Here is a 22,380-nt window from a genome sequence, read left to right as displayed (position 1 = left end):
GCCCACAGTGACACTCAAGGAGGTTACTAAAATGTTGGTTCTGAGATCAGAACAGAAAATGTGACAGTGGCACAAAAGTCCTTTCTCTGTTTCTACAGCATTTTCCACTGTGAACTGATGTTACAGTCCCAGACTTGTTTCAGCTTTGCAGATTTCTATGCCAGCTTCCAAAATAGAACTCATCTTACCAGCTTTTTCAACACGCACGCAGTAGCAAAGATACATTGTGCAGGTGCAGATAATCTCCGGCTTAGCCTGTAATCTCGTCTTCAAAACTTTCTGCTATTGTTGTCCCTGCTTCTGTGTTGACCCCTTCATATCTGCATCTTGCAGTTGCACAGAGTTAATTTTTGGTGATGTGCACAGCCACCACTCCAGCCATGGGCAGCCATCATGCATTAATAAACAGGCAGATAAACGAAAGTATATTTCCAACCTTATCACACCTGATTTATATCCTATAGATGTGAAAATGATCTGTTTTGTAGCCTTACTTGGACCCTCCTCCACCACTGCCACCTTTTTCTTCTTTTTCTTCTTGTTGGCATTTCTGTCCAACCCCAGTTTGGCCTGAGCAATCTTCTTGGAATAGGGATCAGTGTTTCTTTCTCCTTCATACCCCTGAAACGGACACATAACATAAATTTATTCCACTAATCAATTTCCTCAAAATCTATTGTACTCTTTAACTACACATTATACTTATATGAGAAGATGTTAAACCCTATTCTTTGTAAATATAATCCATTTAACAAACCGCAACAAAGAAAGTCCTATCAATATGTTGGTCCTCTTTCTTGGTTGACAGCCAGCGCTCACACAGGAACATATACACCTCCTCTGTTTCCACATCCAGCACCTCCACCTGGTCCAGGTACCAATCGGCCCCAACCATGGAGTTGTCATGACGAATGCGAATCTTAAACACTTGGCCCAAGTCTACAGCCTCAATAGTGAATTTGTCCACCTGTGCGTAAAAAATATTTAGAAAACTTTAATAATCCATCAATGATCAGACATAATATCAAAGCTTTCCTCACATACCTCTCCTCTCTCAAACTTGTTCTTGTTGTTCTCAGATTTAGCCAGTTTGCGCTCTCCTGTGTCTCCCAGGTCCCCGTAAATGGTGAAAAAAACGTTGGCATCAGTTCCTGCTCCGTACATATCACCAGTCCGCACTGAAACCTTGTATGTGTGAGCTGTGATGAGAATGAAATACAATCAATAAAAACATTTCTCCCAGATTTGTAAATGCATAAGTCTACACCTTTAGGGCATGGAGAGGGGTGGATGTGGTGAGTAGGTATGGCCTACAATACTGTCAGGGCAGGTAGTTGCCACGAGCCCCTGGTCGTGCTGTAGATGTCTGAAAGGCCTGAAAACCAACAGTCTCCAGGCGTGAAAAACAAAATAGATGCCTTTGAGCTACACACCTGTCTGCTGAGCTTGGCTCTGACTAAAACCATGAAAATTTCACATCATACAAATCCAATCCCCACTTTGAATTCACATAAATATCATGCAGTGCAAGTGACAACATCAATGCACAAAATAATTCGCTCAAATCCAACAAAAGCCTGCAATGTCCTTGTCCACATGGGGGCAGCATGAAATAAAGGTTACACAACAAACGACAATCCTTCTATGTAACATCCGTATTCATCCCATTGGATGTCCAAAAAATACAAAACAACTTTTTAATGCCAAGTGAAAACAGATCTTTACAAAGTAATGTCAATCAAATAAAAATATGAATTGCAAAATAAGTGACTGCATAAATATTCACCCTTGTTTAAAGTGGCTAGTGTAAAGACCTGTGTATGGAAGGTCCAGCCACTGATTAATCAGTATTCCTGGCTACCACTGCACCATGAAGACAAAAGAACACTCCAAACAACTCAGAATAAAAGTCATTGAAAAGAATAAGTTAGGGAATGAATACAAAACAATTTCCAAGGCACTGAACATCCCCCAGAGTTCAGTTCAAACACTCAGCAAGAAATGGAAGTAATATGGCACATGTGTAAATCTGCAAGAAGGAGACTAGTGAGAGGGGCCACCAAGACACCTGTGACTGCTCTGAAGGAATTACAAGCTTCAGCAGCTGAAATGGAAGAGACTGAATACAACTGGTGCCTGGTTCTTCACCAGTCAGAGCTTTATGGTGAAGTGCCAAAGAGAAAGCTACTGTTGAAGAACACTCATATTAAATCTGGAGTTGGCCAAAAGGCACGTGGGAGACTCCATGGTCAAGTGGAAGAAAGTTCTTTGGTCTGATGAGACCAAAATGATGCTTGTTGGCTGTCAGACAAGATGCTATGTTTGCTGGACATCAAACACTGCACATCACCACAAACACACCATCCTCACTATAAGGCACAGTGGTGGTAGCATCATGCTGTTCACAAAGTCTTGAAATAATTGTATAACTCCTGAGCTGCTACATGCTCCACTTGGTGTACCGGCTAGTCTTTCATTGAGTCTGTATGATTTTCCTTTAAAAGTTTTTTTTTTCTCTCTAAAAACAGCCGCCTGCAATGAAAGTGAAACTTGACACTAAAGAAACAGATCCATCTGAGCTAAATGAGCTAAAACTCATTGAATAGCTTAAAACGCGGCTAAGAGCAACGGATATAAGACACGACTGTTTATAGATGACCATTTTTGTCATGACACTCTGCTGTTTCAATAAATCACACTGGAGTAGCAGAACATTTTTTTCATCTTATTTGTATTGGGGAACATGCAAATTATCTACCCACTTATGTCAGAGCAAACCTACTTTCCAAAGCATCCTCCACCTCTGTTTCAGTGGTTTTCAGCTTCCCATCCCTGAGGAGTTTCTCTGTGATGATCTCCGAGGGGACCAGCTCCCTCACCGTCTCCCCATCATCCTCAGACTTAGCAAGCCAGCACTCACATGGGAAAATGGTCGTCTCTGAACCCTGCAATAAACGCAAATGGATTAAACAACCAGGCCTGAAATTAGAGAGAGAAGGATGTTGAGCAAAAGCTTTTTTCCAGTTGCCTTGATCTTATCTAATATCAGACACAGAAGTTGACTTCTCCTACCTTTCCTTTCCTGAGCTGTCGTCTGATCTCCACTCTGTCCAGGTGCCATCCTGGGTTGGTGCCCCTGTTGTCGTGTCCTATCCTGATTTTCTCAATAACATCACCAACATCTTCCAGCTGGAGAAAGAAAACACAGTGTTGACAGAAGTGCAGCCACTGTCTGATATGATGTGTGGTTCAAATACACACGCTCACCTCAACAATAAACATGTCTTCAGCTCCCCTCTCAAAGTACAGACGTCTCTCTCTCTTGTTGACACACAGGTGTTTCTGCTGTGTGCACAGTGCATTACGACCGTACAGAACTATGAACACATCAGCATCTGTTCCCGCGCCAAACACATCACTGGTGAATATCTTTATCTCATAGGGCACGACTAAAAAAAAAATCAAAGGAAAAGTTGCTGCTTAGTTTGGTCGACACACGTAAAGTATACGGTTTAATATTATGTTTCATATGCTTTAATTAAACAAACCATAATACAGAAAAGTAACCAGGCTTAAAAAAGCAATTTCAGTCATGTTTTAAACTCAAAGCTCTCATGAGAGAGAAAAGGAGAAATCAGCAATGGTCCATTCAAATTCATGCATTTACAAATAATGGCCAAAGTTAGGCACCCATTTTTCTTTCATCAAAAACAAGAAATTCCATGCCAGAGTACCGTTTCTCCCCTCCTCCCTGCTGGTCTACATTCACATAAGTAATATCAGTCTGTTACTGAGCACACTTGTGTATGTACAAAGTCTGATACAGTAGGTGGTGGTAGGCATGCACTTTGTTTTTAAAATCCACCAAGTAGAAAGAAGAAAAATAACCATGGGAACCACCTGCATCTGTCCATCCTTCAACTACAGAGGTTTTTATTATTTCTGAGATGCCAGAAATGACCCTCTTCCTACTTCTAAATCTACTTGCAGCTCAGAGGATTAAATATACACTATAAAGCCAAAAGTATTCACTCACCCATTCAAATAATTGAAATCAGGTTTTCCAATCACTTCCATGGCCACAGGTGTATAAAATCAAGCACCTAGGCATGCAGACTGTTTCTACAAACATTTGTGAAAGAATGGGTCGCTCTCAGGAGCTCAGTGAATTCCAGCGTGGTACTGTGATAGGATGTTACCTGTGCAACAAGTCCAGTTGTGAAATTTTCTCACCCCTAAATACTCCACAGTCAACTGTCAGTGGTGTTATAACAAAGTGGAAGCGATTGGTAATGACAGCAACTCAGCCATGAAGTGGTAGGTCACGTAAAATGACGGAGCGGGGTCAGTGGATCCTGAGGCACATAGTGCGCAGATGTCACCAATTTTCTGCAGAGTCAATCACCACAGACCTCCAAACTTCATGTGGCCTTCAGATTAGCTCAAGAACAGTGCGTAGAGAGCTTCATGGAATGGGTTTCCATGGTTGAGCAGCTGCATCCAAGCCATACATCACCAAGTGCAATGCAAAGCGTCGGATGCAGTGGTGTAAAGCACGACGCCACTGGACTCTAGAGCATTGGAGACACGTTCTCTGGAGCGATGAATTGCGCTTCTCCATCTGGCAATCTGATGGACGAGTCTGGGTTTGGCGGTTGCCAGGAGAATAGTACTTGTCTGACTGCATTGTGCCAAGTGTAAAGTTTGGTTGAGGGGGGATTATGGTGTTGGGTTGTTTTTTTTTTTAGGAGCTGGGCTTGGCCCCTTAGTTCCAGTGAAAGGAACTCTGAATGCTTCAGCGTACCAAGAGATTTTGGACAATTCCATGCTCCCAACTTTGTGGGAACAGTTTGGGGATGGCCCCTTCCTGTTCCAACATGACTGTGCGCCAGTGCACAAAGCAAGGTCCATAAAGACATGGATGAGAGAGTTGGGTGTGGATGAACTTGACTGGCCTGCACAGAATGCACTTCTGGAAAAATGGTAAAAAATTCCCATAAACACACTCCTAAACCTTGTGGAAAGCCTTCCCAGATGAGTTGAAGTTGTTATAGCTGCGAGGGATGGACCGACGTCACTTTAAACCCTATGGATTAAGAATGGGATGTCACTTAAGTTCATACGCGAGTCAAGGCAGGTGAGTGAATACTTGTGGCAATATAGTGTATCTGTGCTGTGCAGACACAACACATTTAAAAAGACAGAAGAATGAACAATTTTTCTTTCTGATGAGTACTTTTTTGCTTTCACATCTCCTGCAGACCTGCCTGAGTTCACCTAAACTGGACCTGAGACTACCTCTTCTAGCAGACTTAGGCAGGTTGCCAGAACATGGTACATCTCTGTTCACACTGATTAAATGAAACTGACTCTGGGTACAAGTCACTCAGATCCAGTGAAACCACATTTAGAAACTGCTATTTTGTTGCCCTATTGTCATGCCCATAAAATAAACCCTTTGCCAGCACATTGTTTCAATTCCACAAACATGCCCATTTCTTCATGCTAGCTCTAACAAGGTTCTCCTTGTGGGATGCTCTCCCACTGCGGAGACAGCAAAAAATCTGCAACGGAGGCTACACATTGACCAGGAACATTAGAATCACTAAAGCAACTATTGGGCACCATTTCTACTTTTTCCTGCTGTTCTGTAGCTGTTTGTGGCTTTTAAAGTAATGCATTCTATTCTTTATATACAGTATACTATTTAGTCAAAAGGGTCAAAACAAGTCAAAAGTTACCTGCATTCACTAAACTTGCAGACGGTTAATTTTTAAACCAAAACTTAGTTTTGCATGAAGAAACAACCAGTCTTTCATCACTTTCTGGGTTTTCCCACTTCAAAGAGCAGAAAGACTGCATGTAATCTCTGGATCACTACTTTTTTTTATTACAACACACCTATCAGTTGACTAACTTTAAGGTTTATCAATATTATCATGATTGCTGAAATAACTGCATCATTGTAAACTTTTCTTTTGCATGAGATGCTTAAATATCCCAAAAAGTAGCAGAAAATATACTTTGAATGCATTGTATTACAGGAACAGTCACATTTTTGTGAAAATAGAGATACTGTTTCCACATATGTCCACTAAAATGAGATGTTTAACAACATACACCATTCTTCTACCATTTTAACCATCTTTCCCATCCACAATGTAACAATGACATGATATATAAGAAATAAGATAATAGTTGCAAAAAGAAATCAAAGGGAAACTTAAGTTTGAAGTGGGTAATTGGTCACTCACAAAAACTGTATTTTATTCCTTTAACTTTTCACTTATTTTTCTATTATAATTTAGGAAAGCTGACTCAGCTTCTTTTGTATTAGTTTAACAACATGGTTTACAGTTTCAACAGGCCAGGAGGCTGTGGGGTCAAGGCGTAAACATGTTAGCATCTGTCCCCAAAGTATAACTTCTTTTTTAATATTTGGAGCAAAAGAAAAAAATCTAGGCTTACTATAATACCTTGACTGGAAGTGACTGTTTTCCAACAAAAGACAGTTTACCAAGAGTATGGTATGCTGAGTCGTTTGGTAGTTTTTTGTACCACAATCATTTAGACTATGTTTAGGAAAAACCTCACTGCGCATTGATTAGCACATCTCATTTGATTGACAGTTAGCTTGACAGGCAGAGGCCACGTTTCTGTCAACCAGAATGCTAGCTAGCTAGCTAGCTAGCTGACAGGAAGTCGAGCTCAGTGCGCGGGCCATTAGGCTGATCCAAAGTTTGATTGAGACAGTGATTTCAATATAGAAGCCACTGCGGATTGGCTCCAAAAGCAGTTTGAATCTGCCTATTGTAAGCAGACAGCTGATGTCACTCAGGCTTTGTCCAGCTCTTTCTACAATCTATGGTTGTGCTTCAGGATTCTGTGTAGGGCTATTGACTGCTTGGCTGTAGCAAGTATTTGGTTTAACTTGCAAAAAGATCCAAAAAAATATGTCACTGCCTCATTACAAAATGTGCTGCTTTGTTCTTCATTCAAAGTGAAATACAACCAGATGACATGGATGCAACAGTATCTAAAGCTGCATCCATTTAACTTGAGCGGGTTGGCTTGTAAGTCAAGAAGCAGAGATCTGTTTCTGTAGTGAACTATAACAGTAGGCCAGCACAGTGACTTGACAACTCTGGTTACAGGCTGAATTAAAGAGTGCAAGCTGTGTCAGAGTACCCTTCTTTACATAGAGTGCTTTAAACATACTTTACTGCTAATGCTTCTGCACTCTTGTTGAAGTAAAACTTCGCATATTTATAGAAAGAGTTCTCAATCTGCATTCTTTCACTAATGGATTTGAGTACTTCCAAGGGCTGTTCACTCACATGGCGTGTAGAGTTCAGTCTGTAATTCAGCGGGATAGAGGTCCCTCACTATTGCACCATCATCCTCTCCTTTGTCTAACCAGCGACCACATGGAAAACGCAGCCTCTGACCCTGTGAGGGCGCGTCGACCTCGACCCAGTCCAAAAACCACCCAGATGAACCACCTGAGAGGAGAAAGAGTGATGTTAGTTCTTCAGCATACTACTAATGACAGTGCATTTTCAGCCTGGAGATTCTTTTCTTTCCTGAGTTATCATGCCCGATCCGTAGCTTCTCCAGTTCCCCCAGATCCACTGCCTCCACAGTGAACTCGTTGATCATGCCCTTTTCAAACTTATTTTTGTAGTTTTTACAAGCCTTAAGGTTGATAATTCCTGTGAGTGAAAGAAAAATATTACATTCAGGGTAGGGTTTATTTATAGTAGCCATGTCAGACTCTGTTTCAAGTTTTATATTATTAATCCATTCATCCTTTGTAGTTGTTTTACATTATTTAGCATTTGAAAACCTCCTTATTTATCTCACTCTTGTGTCTGATGCAGCGATGTGTGCATGTCTTCGTTCCACATTGCCACACATATGAAGATATCAGAGTTTTTGACATTGAAAAAACTCTCTACATTAGACAAAACAAGAGAGACCTGGTGTTTAGAGCATATTCTGTTGAAAGTGTTGAATTAAGTTTGAGTGACTTCAGCCATTTGGTCACTCAAGCGAGCTTTTGAAGCCAATTCATAGCACTATCATAGGGAAAACCTTTCCTCCAATTAACTTTGGCCCAACCAAGCAACAGACAAAGTGGTGAAGCTGAGGCGAGTCTTTAGCCTCCTTACAAACAGCTACAAGCTGATGGCTTGCAGTCATATCAGACATGGTCCTCATTATGCATCCCTTTAAAAAGCAAAATCGACCCATAAAGATGAACTGCTCTAAATACTGTGCATACAGCAGATCTAAAAATATAGAACAGCATAATACTCCAACCAAAACATAGTACAAAGCTGAAAAAAATGGTTTAGGATGCTGTTCCATTATCGTACCTGTGTCATCATTTTCACCAAACAAGATGGCAAAGACGTTGGCATCCGTCCCAGCATACTTCTTTTCTCCAGTTTTTATTTTGAGAGTGTAAGTCGTAGACATGGCTGTAAGATGAATTTTACATGTCAGCACTTGAATCCTTTCATCTTCGCACTGATACACAAGTCCCTCTTTGCTTGTCTACACGTGAATTTTAAAGAAGCACTTAGATAAATACTTGAAGAGAAAGACGTTTTATCTTTTCCTTAAACTAATAAAATATATCAAAGACCTAAAGATGCTTTAAAACTGTGTTACATTTCTGCTCAAGGCCGAGTTTGGCACCCGTCCCTTCCTCATCCTCGTCTTTCTTCATAAAAGCCTCGTCCACAGGAACTAGCTCTCTTGCTATCTGTCCATCATCTTCATCCACAGCCAGCCAGCGGTTACAAGGGAAAAAGTACCTTTGGGGCCAAAAACCATCTCTGATTAGGATCCTTGTGACTTATTACTTCATTGGTATCATAAAAGGTTAATGTTTTCAGTGTAAACAGTACAAAATAGAATCTTTACTTTCATAACTGAAAAAACAACATTCAAATTAAGTTGGTTATACCTACGTTGTATCATCCTTTGTGTCAACTATCTCAACACGATCCAGGTACCAGGCTGAATTAGACTGAGTGTTGTCATGCCGGATTCGTAGCTTCTTTAAAGGACCCAAATCAACAGCTGTAACAGTGAAAACATCCTCCTATACAATACAGCAACAGGAGATATGGTCCAGTTATTGACCTTAAAAGAGAGTTATAATGTTTTAGAACAACTTTATCTTGTTTTTGAATATCTGAATAAAGACAGAAGAGGTATGGCAATTTGGGAGAAATGTGGGATAACATGCAACTAGATGTCAATGGCATACACAAGATATTCTACCTAGGTAAAAGTTACAACAGCCGTGCATCCTTAATCACACTCCAGTGAATTAAAAGTCCTCATTTCAAATTTAAGTTTAGTTAAACCAGAGAAAAATATTCAATAAATCATGCATAGATTTGGACTCTTCCAATGTTTTTATTTATGAACTGGGCTAAATTATCAACCACCACTAATTTGCAATAAAAGTGGCGGCATTTCTTTGTTGTTTCCATGCTTGTGAGTGTTTAAAATTTAATCCATGCCTGATATTTTATTGTCTGATCACAATCTAAAAGTTATGAAAATGTAAATCAGTTTAATTTAAATCAAACGCTACATTATAGGACAATCTGACCTCATTAGATAAGGGTTAGTGCCTTTTATATGTATGTTATACAAAGAAACAAACTAGATAGTTGCAAAAATGAAAAGAGAATATAGACTTGAGGAAGGACGCTGTGGCCCCATAACCATCCATGACTCCCTAGCTTCCACTGGGGACACTTTCTGCCTCCTGAAGACCCTCATCACCCAGGACCTCAAGTGGAAGCTGAAAATCAGCTCCCTCTTCAAGAAAGCTCAAAAGAGTATGTTCTTCCTGCAGCAGCTGAAGAAATTCAACCTGTCAGTGAGCATGATGGTGCACTTTTACACCACCATCGTCGAGTCCAGCCTCACATTATCTATCATAGTCTGGTACGCTGCAGTCATGGTGAAGAACAGGAAAGGGCTGCATGTATCATTTATTTAAATTTCACATGCATGTTTTTCTATAACAATCTAATCAAGACTACCCCTTAATATTTCTTATTGGCTTCTTAATATTTTCTTCCTCTTCTATGTTATTTGTTTTTCAACAAACACCAAGTCAGATTCCTTGTATGTGAAAATGTACTTGGCGATAAAACCTGATTCTGATTCATGTTTGAGGGCCATTGTTGTGCTAAGCATTCTGGGGAGTGATGCCAAATGATTAGCATTGTTCTCCTCACCTTAATCCAAACACACTAACTTTGTCAGTATTGTCCTTTTTACACACTCGGGTTGAATTAAAAAGGCTTTATGATGATGGTCCAATGGAGGAAGAATGATGCAACAATTTGACATCCCTACCCAGAGTGCACTGCACAACAATGACAGCCTATCTGTCAATATGTTCTTTAGATTTTCTTTAAATATGGAAATCTAGTATGTCTTTGCACAACATAAATGTAAAAGGTTAACCTAATAAAGTCAACATGTCTTAATATGCAGGGTTCCTTAAAAACCTTCTGAGGTTTGTTTTTTGTTTGTGTCAATTTTGGAGCCCCCCAGTGGACAAAGTGATATGTGTTTGTTCAACTTGCTCTATTTTAATAGTCACATGAGTCACACAACAGGATTCTTGCTCTGCAAAATGTAAAAAAAAAATCTGTTTCTCTAGCAGGCTGTCTGACACCAATTCCCAGAAGCAAGAGTGTCACATTAAAAATAACTTTATAGAAAAAATAAGTTTTCATATAAATAGTCCTAATAGCTTTTTGTGCTCATAAAGAGACCCATTTTAATTTTCTATAACTAGTTACACAGGGGTTTTACATTAAAATTTTAAGAAAGAAGTTAAATGATTTTTACCCAAATGCAATGGAGTCTAAATGCTAAGTATAATCAAATGAATACATCAAAGTTAAGTACAGAAATCTTGAGTTCCATGTATGATGGTATTTCTGTTTACCATTTTTTATAATATGCTCCATCTTGTCACAGAAGATTGTGTGATTATGGTTTTGAAGGTCTATAACAGGGGTGTCAAACTCAATCACAGCGGGGGGCCGGATTCTGGATTCAGGTCTAACATCAGGGCTTAACAGGATCACCGTTTTAACCTTGAACCGTCAACTTCATTTCACCAGTAATTAAATAAGAAATAAAAACTTAGCACTGATGACGAATGATTTTGACATTTAAAAAGTTAAAAAGAGAAGTTTAAAGGCTCACAATCTGAGAAAAGTAAATGTATTACTTCAAAAAGGTCAAAACATGAAATTGAAATTGAAAAATAATGTTTTTTTTAAAGCAAATATATTAGAAAGAAAGTCAAAATCATGAGTTTAAAAGGTTGAAATGTGAAATAAAATTTGTAATTGTGAAACTAAAAGTCAAAATATGATTCAAATTTTTAAATTGTGAGTCTAAAAGGTCAAACTATTGGATTATGAAGTCAAAGTTTGGAGTTGAAAATATGAGATAAAATACAAAATAACTGGTTAAAAAAGGTCAAAATATGGATTAAAAATCAGAACTATGAATCTTAAAGCCTAAAATATTGTATGAGAAGTCAAAATTATGAGTTGAAATGCTCAAAGTAAGAAATTAGAAGTCAAAAGTTTGAGTCCTAATTGTGAGATGCAAAATTTAAAATGTGAAATTAAGAAACAAAAAAAATTCGTTTACACATTCCTGACTTCTTATCTAATCATTTTTACTCCTTGCTTTTTCAGATTTTATGACTTAACAAGGATATCTTCAATCATCAAGGAAACGTTTACATTTTTACTTCAGGAAAAAACGTAGACCTCATACTGATGGGCCTGTTATAACAGAAATATAAGATAATCTTGCGGGACAGATTTAACTGTTCCACAGGCCGGATTTGGCCCCCGGGCCTTAAGTTTGACACCCCTGGTCTAAAACATTTACTCTGTGATCCTTGTGACAGATCAGCACCTAAGGTCAAGAATCAGAGTTTAACCTGACTTCCCATTCAACATATATCAGTAAAGTCTGTAGTAACTGTTGTCCACTGAGGTGGTTAGCCCTTTAAATCTCTGATGAGCTTCTCCAGTAGTTTTTCTGATAAAGAAATCTCATCCCTGTCTGATAAGGGGCCATTGTTGCTCCTGATCAGAGAGAGGAAACAAACCTTATTGTCCTTTGGCGTGAATATCGCATGCTGGGTCTAATGTGTAGATCAATAATTCAGAGGTTTAGATAAAGAAATGAGTAAAAGTAGGACAGGTTCATTAACACAGAGGACTCCTCATAGCTGCTGTCAGTCACTGCTGGCCTGCCAGCAGAAGAGCTTGTAATCCTACCAGAAAACAGTCCCACCCACACCTTTATGTGAGGATCATGTTGCCAGGAAGTGCTTCTGTCTTTGACTAACTGCTGCTTTATTTTCAGCAGGATGCCCCCAAGAAAAAAGCTAAAATTGTACAGTCATAATGAAATATTTCTTTGTATTTGAGACTTTGGCTCAAAAAGTACTTTTACATGAATTGAGTCAGAAATAACTTCACAGATAATGCTCCATGTTAACATATTAATACTAACAGAGTTTACATATCAGTGTTTTGCCTTTAAGCCCTTAGGAGGGAATTGTCCACTTTCACTGATACAATCAATAATTCTTAAGAAATCAATCTCATCAGTTTCCTTCCTCTTGTCTTCAGCTGACATAAAAAGAAGTGCTGAGATCTTTGTTTGAGTGGTTATACCTGTCCCCGCTCAAATTTGTTGATGTTGTCAGAGTCCCTCAGGTAGCGCTCTCCAGTGTCTCCATTTTCTCCGTAAATATTAATGAAGACCTTGGAGTCGGTCCCGGCACCCAGCATGTCTCCAGTGAAGACGCACACTTCATAGGTGTTGACTGTCAGACAACAGAGAGGATGAATTACTAACACCTCTTTAACCTGCCGTAAATGTCGGTCAGGAAACTGTGTCAAAATGGACAACGCATGTCTGCAATGTCGGAAAAGGAAAATACTCACAGTTAAATATGTCACCAAATGTGGCATCTTGGGTATTTTACATGTGAAATACATGTATTGGGACATAGCATTTTTTCTGGCATATTATAAATTATAGAAGTGTCATTCCCTATCATACACTGTGGTACAATTTACATTAATGTTGAATTTTTTAAATGATATCAGTCTTACAGATTGAACTTCTTTCTAATTTTTCTAATAAAGTGAATTATGTTGTTGTATAAATGACCCTGACTGAAGCAATGTATGGTCTAGCTGTACTCCTGCTGGTTTTTCAACAATGGGTCCATACTTACTGACATCACTTATGGCAGGGATGTCCAAACTATTGCCTGGGGGCCAATTGAGGCCGCGGTCCAATTCTGATTGGCCCGCAGCAGACTTTAGAAATAACATGAAATATGATCCACATTTGAATATGAAGCTTGTGCCTAACTGTACTGTACTTCAGAGTTTTAGCACAAGGCTGTGCTACCTTCTAATTCTGTAAACAAGAACAGACAAGAAGAATTTTTGATATGTTTGTTTGTGATTGAATTGAAACAATACTTTGGTAAACATATAGATAACCAAAATAATAACAATATCTTGCCAATTGTAAATAGCAATATAGTAATATTAATAATATTCCAGGGGTAAAGCGAGTGGTAGCTAAGACCAAAAAGGGCCCCCTGAAATCTGATTGTCATCCCCAGAAACCTGGAAAGTATTGTCTATGTGCCAGCTGATTTGCTCTAAGCACATTGTTGACTAATTGCTCTAATTCAAACGGCTCTAGCCTGGCTACGCTCTGCCGCTCTCTCCCTCCTCCACCCCAGCTCCTCCCTTATTCTGCTTTTGACTTAATCAGTGCTGTTTTGTTGTCATGGATGCATGCTCTGCTCTGGGGTTTCTGCCGCTTCTCTCCCTGCCTTAGGCTTTCCTTATCGGCATAGGAAGAGCAGGATGTTTGATGCTTTCCACATAGGTTTGTGGAAGGGCAGGGGGATCCCAAAACAGCCACATTAACTAAGTCCCTCATCTTATGTATTTCCAACAAACACAAGCAATAAAGCATTCTACTCAATAACCAACACACTATTAGACTAAACAACGGTGGAACAATATGGAAAAAATACCTTTTTGTGATGATTTTGGCTCCTATTGCAAACTGGATACAAATTGTGATATTGAAGGGAGTGATCATTTTTATGTCTTTCTCATATTTAATAGGAGAATCACGCAAAAATGAATAAAGTAGGATTTTTTTGTAGACTGCTCTAAAACAATGGCACTTTAGTGACTGAATGATTATGTAAAGCATAACATCTCTGCTGCAAAAAAAAGCTTTAAACTGGTATTTTGATATAAATTTCAGGTTAAAGAAATATTGTTCCTTCTGCAATTTAAAAATTGCAGCAGGCAATATTGCGATTTAATGTCATTTTCGATTAATTGCCCAGCCCTAGTCAGGATGCAGAGAAAGAGAAGATAGCGCTGCCTGTCCCCTCAGCTTTTGATTTGTCAACAACAGACACTTTAATGTAAGAAACTTTATGACACTAAAGGGGTTAATTTAATGTACTGGCGTGAGATGGAGTAACAGAGAGCAGAGAAACACATATAGGGCAGCTATTAAACAAAATCCTGCTCCTTCCTTCTTATTTGTGAACAGGTGTTTAAGTTTTTTGACTTCTTGGAGTGTAAACACTGTGAAGAAAAGTGAAAATAATAGCTTCTTTCTCTGTAGTTGCATTCTCTCTGTGCCAATCAACCACTGATATGCGCTCTCTCTCTGCTCACTGCAGCTTTAGGTCAAAAAGATGATTGTTTATGTTTTTCTTTTCCATAACTTTTGCACTTTTCAGTACTATCAAATAAAAAGTTTGAAGGACCTGATAACAAAAAAATATCAGAGTATTTACATTTTATCCTTTACAAGCCTAACACTTACTAATGATAATATGACCCACCTAAAAAAAAGCACAAACTATCCCTTTCAGAGGCCTTCATGAAACAGAGAATCATGTGGCCAGTGAGTTACATATCTCTGAAGTGACTACTCTGTTTGTGGTGTAATATCTTTTTCGGGTCACTTTCAACTGTTCCATTTCCATTCTGCAGTGTACATGAAAAATGAGCTTGCACTGTTTTGTGATACTTTCAGCTATGTTGCTGCTCAGCTGTGAGGCAAAGTTGAATCAGGACATCCAGCAAAATCAAAATGTGTTTGGCACTCAGTGAATCAACACCTCTCTCTACAGATTCACACAATGTAACGTTTCCTTCATACTTTCCAGGTCCTCTGCGTCCTCAGGCAGCAGCTCCACCACCAGCTCTCCATCCTCCTCTCCTCCGGCAAGCCAGCGCGAGCAAGGGAAATGATAAGTCAGCACCACTTCCTGCATCTCCTCTCCTCCCTCCTCTTCTTCATCTTCCTCATCCTTCTTCTTCTTTTTCTTCTTCTTCTTATCCTCCTTTTTCTTCTCCTTAGGCACCATGGCCATGATCAGACGTTTGACGTCCACTGTCTCTAAGAACCAACCAGATCCGATCCCTGAGCCATCGTGACCAATGCGGATCTTGAAGACCTTGCCCACGTCTTTGGCCTCCACCTGGAGATCAGTCACGTTTTCATTCAAAAGGTTAGATCTAGATAATCCCACAGTCCCAAAATAATCAACATGAAATCCAAGCATATACCTTGAAAATTTCTGTGGTGTCCCTTTCAAAGTTGTTGGACCTGCTCTCTAGCCTGATGACCTCTGTCTTCCCCTTATCCCCGTAGATTTGGATGAACACTTTGGCATTGGTGCCAGCAAACGTCACATCTCCAGTTACTACTGTAACCTCATAGTTGATCACTGAAAAACACAGATTGACAAACAGATTGACAGACACAAGGATCATTTTTCTGTCAGCTACAGTGTTTTTAAACTCAAATACATATTAGACCAGTGGTGTCAAACTCAAGGCCCGGAGGCCAAATCCAGCTCATGGAACAGTTCAATCTGGCCCACAAGATTATCTCATAATTCTAACTGGTCCATCAGTATGAGGTCTGCAGATTAGTATAGAAATGTGAACGTATCCTTGATAATTAAAGATCTCCTTGTTAAGTCAAGAAAACTGAAAAAGCAAGGAGTAAAAATATTAAGATAAGAAGTCAGGAATGTGGGAAAAGAAATTAATTTGTGTTTTAATTTCACATTTTCAATTTCGCATCTCACAATTAGGACTCAAACTTAGGATTTTAACTCATAATTTTGACTTCTTAAACAATATTTTAAACTTTAAGATTCATAATTCTAATTTTTAAGTCATATTTTGACCTTTTTGAAAAACAATTTTGCATTTTGGCTTTCTTTCTAATATATTTGCCTTTAAAACATTATTTTTCAATTTCAATTTCATGTTTTGACCTTTTTGAATTAATAAATTTATTTTTCTCAGATCGTGAGCCTTTAAACTTCTCTTTTTGACTTTTAAATGTCATAATCACTTTTCATCAGTGCTAAGGTTGTTTTCATATTTTATTACTGTTGAAATGAGGTTGACAGTTAATGGTTAAAAAGGTGACCCTGTTAGGCCTTCAGGTTAGACCTGAATCCAGAATCCAGTCCCTGCTGTAAATGAGTTTGACACCCCTGTATTAGACTATAGATGTACAAACTCTAGGACGTTTACGGGTAAACACAAAATCTTACAAGCTCATACACTGCAGGGAAAAATCAAGAAAATGTGTCATTACTGAGGGGCAACAGCACTCATCAGGAATTATATTATGATAATAAAAATAGTGCAGAGAAATAAAATGCTATTAAAATATTATCTGAAGAGAAGAATTTAAAATAATGCTTTTTTTTTATATTAAACTGAAAAACTTAAAATGCAGTCTTTATGCTTCTTTCAAAAACACCTGCTATGGGTTGCACCAGTTATGCCAGTGTAGCCTTGTTTGGACTTACTGTCATGGTTGTTTTAGTTGTCATATAGTTTTGAAAGATGGGATAACTCTTGAGTGCAAAATGTGGGGTATTTTTAGAGTTATTCCACTTAAGTTTTTCTGTGTTGTGTCAGTCGGTTTTACTGTTAAATTTCAGCTCTGTTATTAATTCTATGGAGTCAATGTCTAATTCAGGTGTGTGGACATGGTAGGGCTAAGAGTTTGTGACCAAGGAGAGCATGTTGTGTTTCATCACAAGTTGGCAGTTTTTTGTTATTGGACATACAGATGAGGACAAAATCATGAGCCCCCTTATGAAAATATCCATTTTAGAAGTTTTTCTCAAGTGCTGCTCAAAGAGAGCAAGGACTTTTTGAACCATCCTAGTTTTATTTTTGATGATTACATTATTTTACTCTACACACAGAGACTAAATTATTCCACTAAACCCAAAACTACCAGGATCAAATTTATTACCTCCCTTTGGAACGGACCTTTTTGTTAAGCCCTAGCACAAACCACTGTTGTGCAATGATGTGTTTCAACTTTGTAAAGCACAAAGCTTGTATAACTGAGGTTTTTCTTCCAGCTTACACACAGTATAAAAACTTCAGTAAGTGTTTGAGCTGACACTGGAGAAATCATCACAGCAAAAACAAAATAAATCAGTTTAGACTTGAGAAAAAGAATTGTTGATGATCACAAAGCAGGAGAAGGATATAGGAAGTTATCACAGCGTTTCCAAGTGTCAAGAACTGGAGTGAGAATTATAACCAAGAAATCCAAAGCGAGCCACACAGTGCAGAACAAACCTGGCAGAGGTAGGAAGAGAAAGATTTTAAAGCCTGGAAATAAAACTAGTGAGAGATGTGTCTAAAGACCCCAGAATAACTGCAAAGGCTCTAGAGACCAACTTAGTCAAGTCAGGGCTTGTGGTCTCAGTGAAGACAATCACTAGAGCCCTACGCAGGCATTGACAGAGGTTGTAGCCCAAGAAAAATGTCTGCAGAAGAGACACCTTCAAGCCAGACTGAAGTGTGCTAAGGACAACCTGGAGAAAGATCACACATACTAGTTGTATGTCCTTTGATGAGATGGGACCAAACTAGAGCGCTTTCTCTTTGGAGAAAGAAGGGAGGGGCGTATAACCCAAAGAACACCATCCTCACAGTGAAACATGCTGGGGGGAGTACTATACTGTGGTGATGCTTCAGTGTGTCTGAAACTGGGAATCTCGTAAAAGTGGAAGGAATCACGAAGTAAGGAGGATATGTGAAAAATTTTGAAAGAAAACCTGAAGCAGTCAGCAACAAAACTGGGTCTGGGTCGTGGCTTTATTTCCCAACTAAACAACAACCCTAAACATACATGGCTCCTTGTGAAGAACTACCTCCAGAAGACCAGAGTCCGCATTATTGAGTGGCCTGTACAAAACCCTGACTTGAATCCCATTGTGTCCCATTGTCAGCCCAAATCTGTGGGATTCATATCAGGAGGCCCCCAAAAAGCAAAAAAAGGAGCACCCTCCCAACACTAAAACTAAAAGTAGGTGCACGACCACAAAGGTTACACTAGAAGCAGGAAGGTCAGCACTCAAAATGTCCTTTTTTTATGTTTATTCAAGCTCACAATAAACGTCAAAAAAAGGACACTTTGAGTGCTGACCTTCCTGCTTCATATCAGAAGGCCATCAAATCTGGAGGAGCTTGAGAGACTGGCCAAAGGAGAATGGGCTGGGATTCCTCAGAATATGTGTCAGAGACTTGATGAAAACTACATCAAACAACTGCAGGCTGTTATCCAGCAAAAGGGAGACACAACTGACTGTATAAGCATCTGGGGGGCTAATAATTTTGACCCTGGTAGTTTGTTTTTCTTTTTTTAATCATTTTGTTTTTGTGGGAAAAGTAAAATAATGTAAGCCTCCAAAATAAAACTTGGATATTTGGAAAAGCTGTGAAACAATTGTAATAACAGAAATTTTAATGTATATGGACAATGTTTACATCATCACCATTGAAGATTAATAAAGATGAAGTTGTTTTAAACACAAGCCTTTCTGGATTTTTTTGTCTGCAATAACAAAAAACATCATTAGGTGACATTGTCTGCCACCTGTCCCCTAGGCATGTCAGCCAGGTCACTCCTGGGTGATGAGAAGCAGTGAGTTTAACTGTCTGTTTGGAGTCAGCAATGTGCTGACTGGTAGATTGAATCCCTCAGAAAAGCATGATGACTTCTTAGGATTCACACTTTTATTTTCTATGAGCAGAGATCATTTCAGCTGCCCAATAGAATTTAAGCTTCAGTTATCACCTAATGCACTGCTTTTTCATATTTAAAATAATTTCCTGTTTTTGGATAAATGGCAGTTCACACAAGGATGTAGGTCCCTGTAGTTAAGATCAATGTCATGCCTCAGTGGCGCAACCCAACAAGACACAACGCAAGTTTGAACCCCACTAGTGCAGACATAAGCCTTAGTGAGGACTTTACACCATAAATTCAGACACAACTTGCACATAGCTGGAGCAAACGTCTACTGGAACCAACAGAATTAGTTATAAGTTATAAAAGCTTTAACAAAGAAGTCACAGTGTCAGCATAAATCAGCAGTGTGTGTGTTGTCTTTCCAAGAGTTTTGGGTGTGCAGCCTACATTGTTCCATCTCCAGGATCTCACTGGGGTAAAGCTCCACCTCTGTCTTGCCGTCAGCTTCATCTTCGTCCAGCCAGCGGTGACTAGGGAACATGTAATGACTTCCATGGACTGGAACCACAATCTGAACGCTGTCCAAGAACCAGCCTGCACGCATGCCTTCATTTGAGTGGCCAATCATCAGACGGTTTATCTGGAATAAGTTGAAAAGGCGAAAATAATTTGGATTTGATAGATAAAATCTTTTGTTGATGTACACAACTGGAGGGGTTAGAAGGAGATGCTTATGAAGAGAGCACGACAAAAGCTTTTCTATTTCTCTGCATTTTTATCTCACTTACAGAAAGGCAGCTCCAACACATGCTGAGTACAAAGCAAAGATATAATCTGCACCCCTGATGAGAGTACAATTTGTTATTGAATTTGCTTGAATGTGGTTCATCCAAAGAACTCTTGAAAGTCTTTGCCTATATGCCTTAACAAAAGATTTTTAACATTTCCTTTAATTCTGTCAAACATCAAATGTGGGGAATCAAAATAGTCTTCTGCCTCCTCTTTGTCACCTGTCCAATATCAAAGGTTTCCACTGTGAAGATGTCAACTCGACCCGTCTCAAAGTAGTTCCCCAGGTTGTTGTCAGAGACCACCAGCGACATCTTACTGGTGTTTCCTTTGTCTCCATACAGCTTGACAAACACGTTGGAGTCTGAGCTGCCCCCCGGAATATCTCCTGTCTTTACTGCAATGTGGTAGCCAATATCTGACACACAAAGACAAAAACACACACTTTTGACTCATAAGAGTTAAAATTAAAATGTCTGAATAATACCCAGAACTCCTCTTGAACTTACTGTACAGCCGTTGTCCATCTGCAAACGGCACCAACTCTCTGACAATCTGTCCGTCATCCTCATTGCGGTCCAGCCACCTGCAGAGCACGTTCAACAAACATTACACTTACATACACATGTGGATGTAAATACTGCTTATTTCAGTTTTCATACGAAGAATAATGAACCTGTTGCATGGAAACTCCACAGCATGGGCCTCAGCCTGTCCCTCCTCTCTTACAATCACTTTATCAAGAAACCAGCCGCAGCCTCCACCTCTGCCGTCATGTCCAATCCTCACCCTGCGGACCTGCCCGATCGTTACAGCCTCTATTATAAACTCGTCCAGCTGAGAAGACAAAAGCAGGGAGCTATTATGTTTGGATGCCTCATTAGGTGTCAAACAGGAATATGTGGTGAGTCAGTAGATGCAGTGTTGTTATTATTTAATGTATGTTTCACAGTGTTTGTGGGAAGGACGCAGTATGACAAACTCACTCCAACATTTCCTTTATGAATGTCTATCCTAGTAATGTAAACCATGGGATTAACATGAACTAACATGTAGGTTCCATGAGAAGTCAACATTTAAAAAAAATTTTATAATCAGTCCAACATGTCCACAAGGTTTTTGTCATTTGTATCACAAACAAGAGCCGTTTTTGGTCCTATGCCTTTAGACAGGACGGCTGAGAGAAAGTGAGAGAGACAAGAAATGTAGGAAATGAGAGATGAGCTGACATGGGCCCAATGGTTTTGGGCCAGGAGCAACCAGTGTAAAAAACTGCTTATATATGGGACATCTGCTCTAACAAATGAGCTGAACCAAAGCCACCAGAATGCAAAGGTAATTGTGATAAGATGATATACCTTTTGATTTTAAAAGATAGAGGGAAATACAGGAGATGATTTCCCTGATAAAACAAACTTAAGCTGAGTTTTACAGTCATGCACTGAATATACCCACGTTTCCTTTCTCAAACTTGTTGACGTTGTTTTTGCAGTTGACTAGCTGACGATCTCCAGTGTCTCCCAGGTCTCCAATGAGGTTAAGAAAAACAGAAGCATCTGTGCCGCTGCCACCGACGGTCCCGGTGCAAACTGTCACTCTGTATTTGATCACTGCAGGACAGAATAACATCATTCATTCAAGATTGGTATTATTACAAAACTAGTAAGGCACAGTGTGGTTGCATGGTGACTCTAGGTGTTATATACATACAAGGAAGCGGCTCAGGAACCAGATCTCCTGTGGAAGTCAGCTCCCTCACAACCTCATTATCATCTTCATTTGTGTCCAGCCAGCGTTCACAAGGAAAAGTATACTTCTCCTTTGTTAGAGTCTTCATCAGAGTTGCCTAATTTTTGGAAAAGCAACGTGGGAATCTTGTTTGATTGTAAACATGAGGAAGTGTTTGGATTATCTTTTAACATAGACCACTTAAAGATCAAAAATTATTCGATTTTCCTCTGTCAAAAAAATTCACGCTTCTCTCTGGTTTGATAAATGTTAAAATGTGATAAACTCTCAGATAAAAACATAACTAAACTTTGTCCTCTTCATTGTAAACAGCATTACAAAAACTGTGCATATTTCAATTCTTAACCCTTGTCTTGTCTCAACTTTTAGAAGGCTCCCTTCACCCCTTCGGTCTTAAATGACCTTCCTTTGTTATTGATCCAGATCACCATGGTTACAGTTAGAGATAAAACAGTTGTACCTAATTTAGATTTTTGGTGACTGGTTGGATAAATGTGCTATTTTAATCCTGCGATTCTGGAAAGAGACAAAATTTTTGACACTGAAAATTTGGAAAGAAGACATGATGGCAATAGTTGCATGTGAAAAGATGTTTGGAAAACTAAACCAGAAAAAATACTTCAGTGATTCAGTGTATAAGACAATTTCTTTAAAAACCCTTCATAAGCTGGTCTAATTCGA

General features: G+C 39.1%; 1 protein-coding gene across 3 annotated transcripts in view; it reads right to left on the bottom strand.

The window, feature by feature from the left end:
- loxhd1b (lipoxygenase homology PLAT domains 1b) overlaps nucleotides 1–22,380 on the bottom strand; it is a 48,067-nt gene that overhangs the window by 9,332 nt on the left and 16,355 nt on the right. For 2 of the 3 annotated variants that reach the window (XM_041788393.1, XM_041788394.1), the window contains 20 exons: nucleotides 21,661–21,796; nucleotides 21,406–21,560; nucleotides 20,627–20,787; nucleotides 20,460–20,536; nucleotides 20,172–20,368; nucleotides 19,609–19,801; nucleotides 15,708–15,868; nucleotides 15,298–15,619; nucleotides 12,753–12,904; nucleotides 8,979–9,112; nucleotides 8,677–8,822; nucleotides 8,379–8,483; nucleotides 7,584–7,712; nucleotides 7,338–7,502; nucleotides 3,268–3,449; nucleotides 3,073–3,189; nucleotides 2,783–2,945; nucleotides 1,045–1,199; nucleotides 758–967; nucleotides 495–621 (listed from right to left, as the gene is read on the bottom strand). In XM_041788393.1, coding sequence (XP_041644327.1) covers nucleotides 495–621; nucleotides 758–967; nucleotides 1,045–1,199; nucleotides 2,783–2,945; nucleotides 3,073–3,189; nucleotides 3,268–3,449; nucleotides 7,338–7,502; nucleotides 7,584–7,712; nucleotides 8,379–8,483; nucleotides 8,677–8,822; nucleotides 8,979–9,112; nucleotides 12,753–12,904; nucleotides 15,298–15,619; nucleotides 15,708–15,868; nucleotides 19,609–19,801; nucleotides 20,172–20,368; nucleotides 20,460–20,536; nucleotides 20,627–20,787; nucleotides 21,406–21,560; nucleotides 21,661–21,796 — 3,187 coding nt within the window. The remainder of the gene's footprint in view (nucleotides 1–494; nucleotides 622–757; nucleotides 968–1,044; nucleotides 1,200–2,782; nucleotides 2,946–3,072; nucleotides 3,190–3,267; nucleotides 3,450–7,337; nucleotides 7,503–7,583; nucleotides 7,713–8,378; nucleotides 8,484–8,676; nucleotides 8,823–8,978; nucleotides 9,113–12,752; nucleotides 12,905–15,297; nucleotides 15,620–15,707; nucleotides 15,869–19,608; nucleotides 19,802–20,171; nucleotides 20,369–20,459; nucleotides 20,537–20,626; nucleotides 20,788–21,405; nucleotides 21,561–21,660; nucleotides 21,797–22,380) is intronic. The other variant, XM_041788395.1, reaches the window with a different exon arrangement.

Source organism: Cheilinus undulatus, linkage group 5 (genome assembly GCF_018320785.1).
Source record: "Cheilinus undulatus linkage group 5, ASM1832078v1, whole genome shotgun sequence".
Lineage (NCBI taxonomy): Eukaryota > Metazoa > Chordata > Actinopteri > Labriformes > Labridae > Cheilinus > Cheilinus undulatus.
Note: the sequence above shows the minus strand (reverse complement) of the source record. Positions and strands in the feature narration are given on the sequence as shown.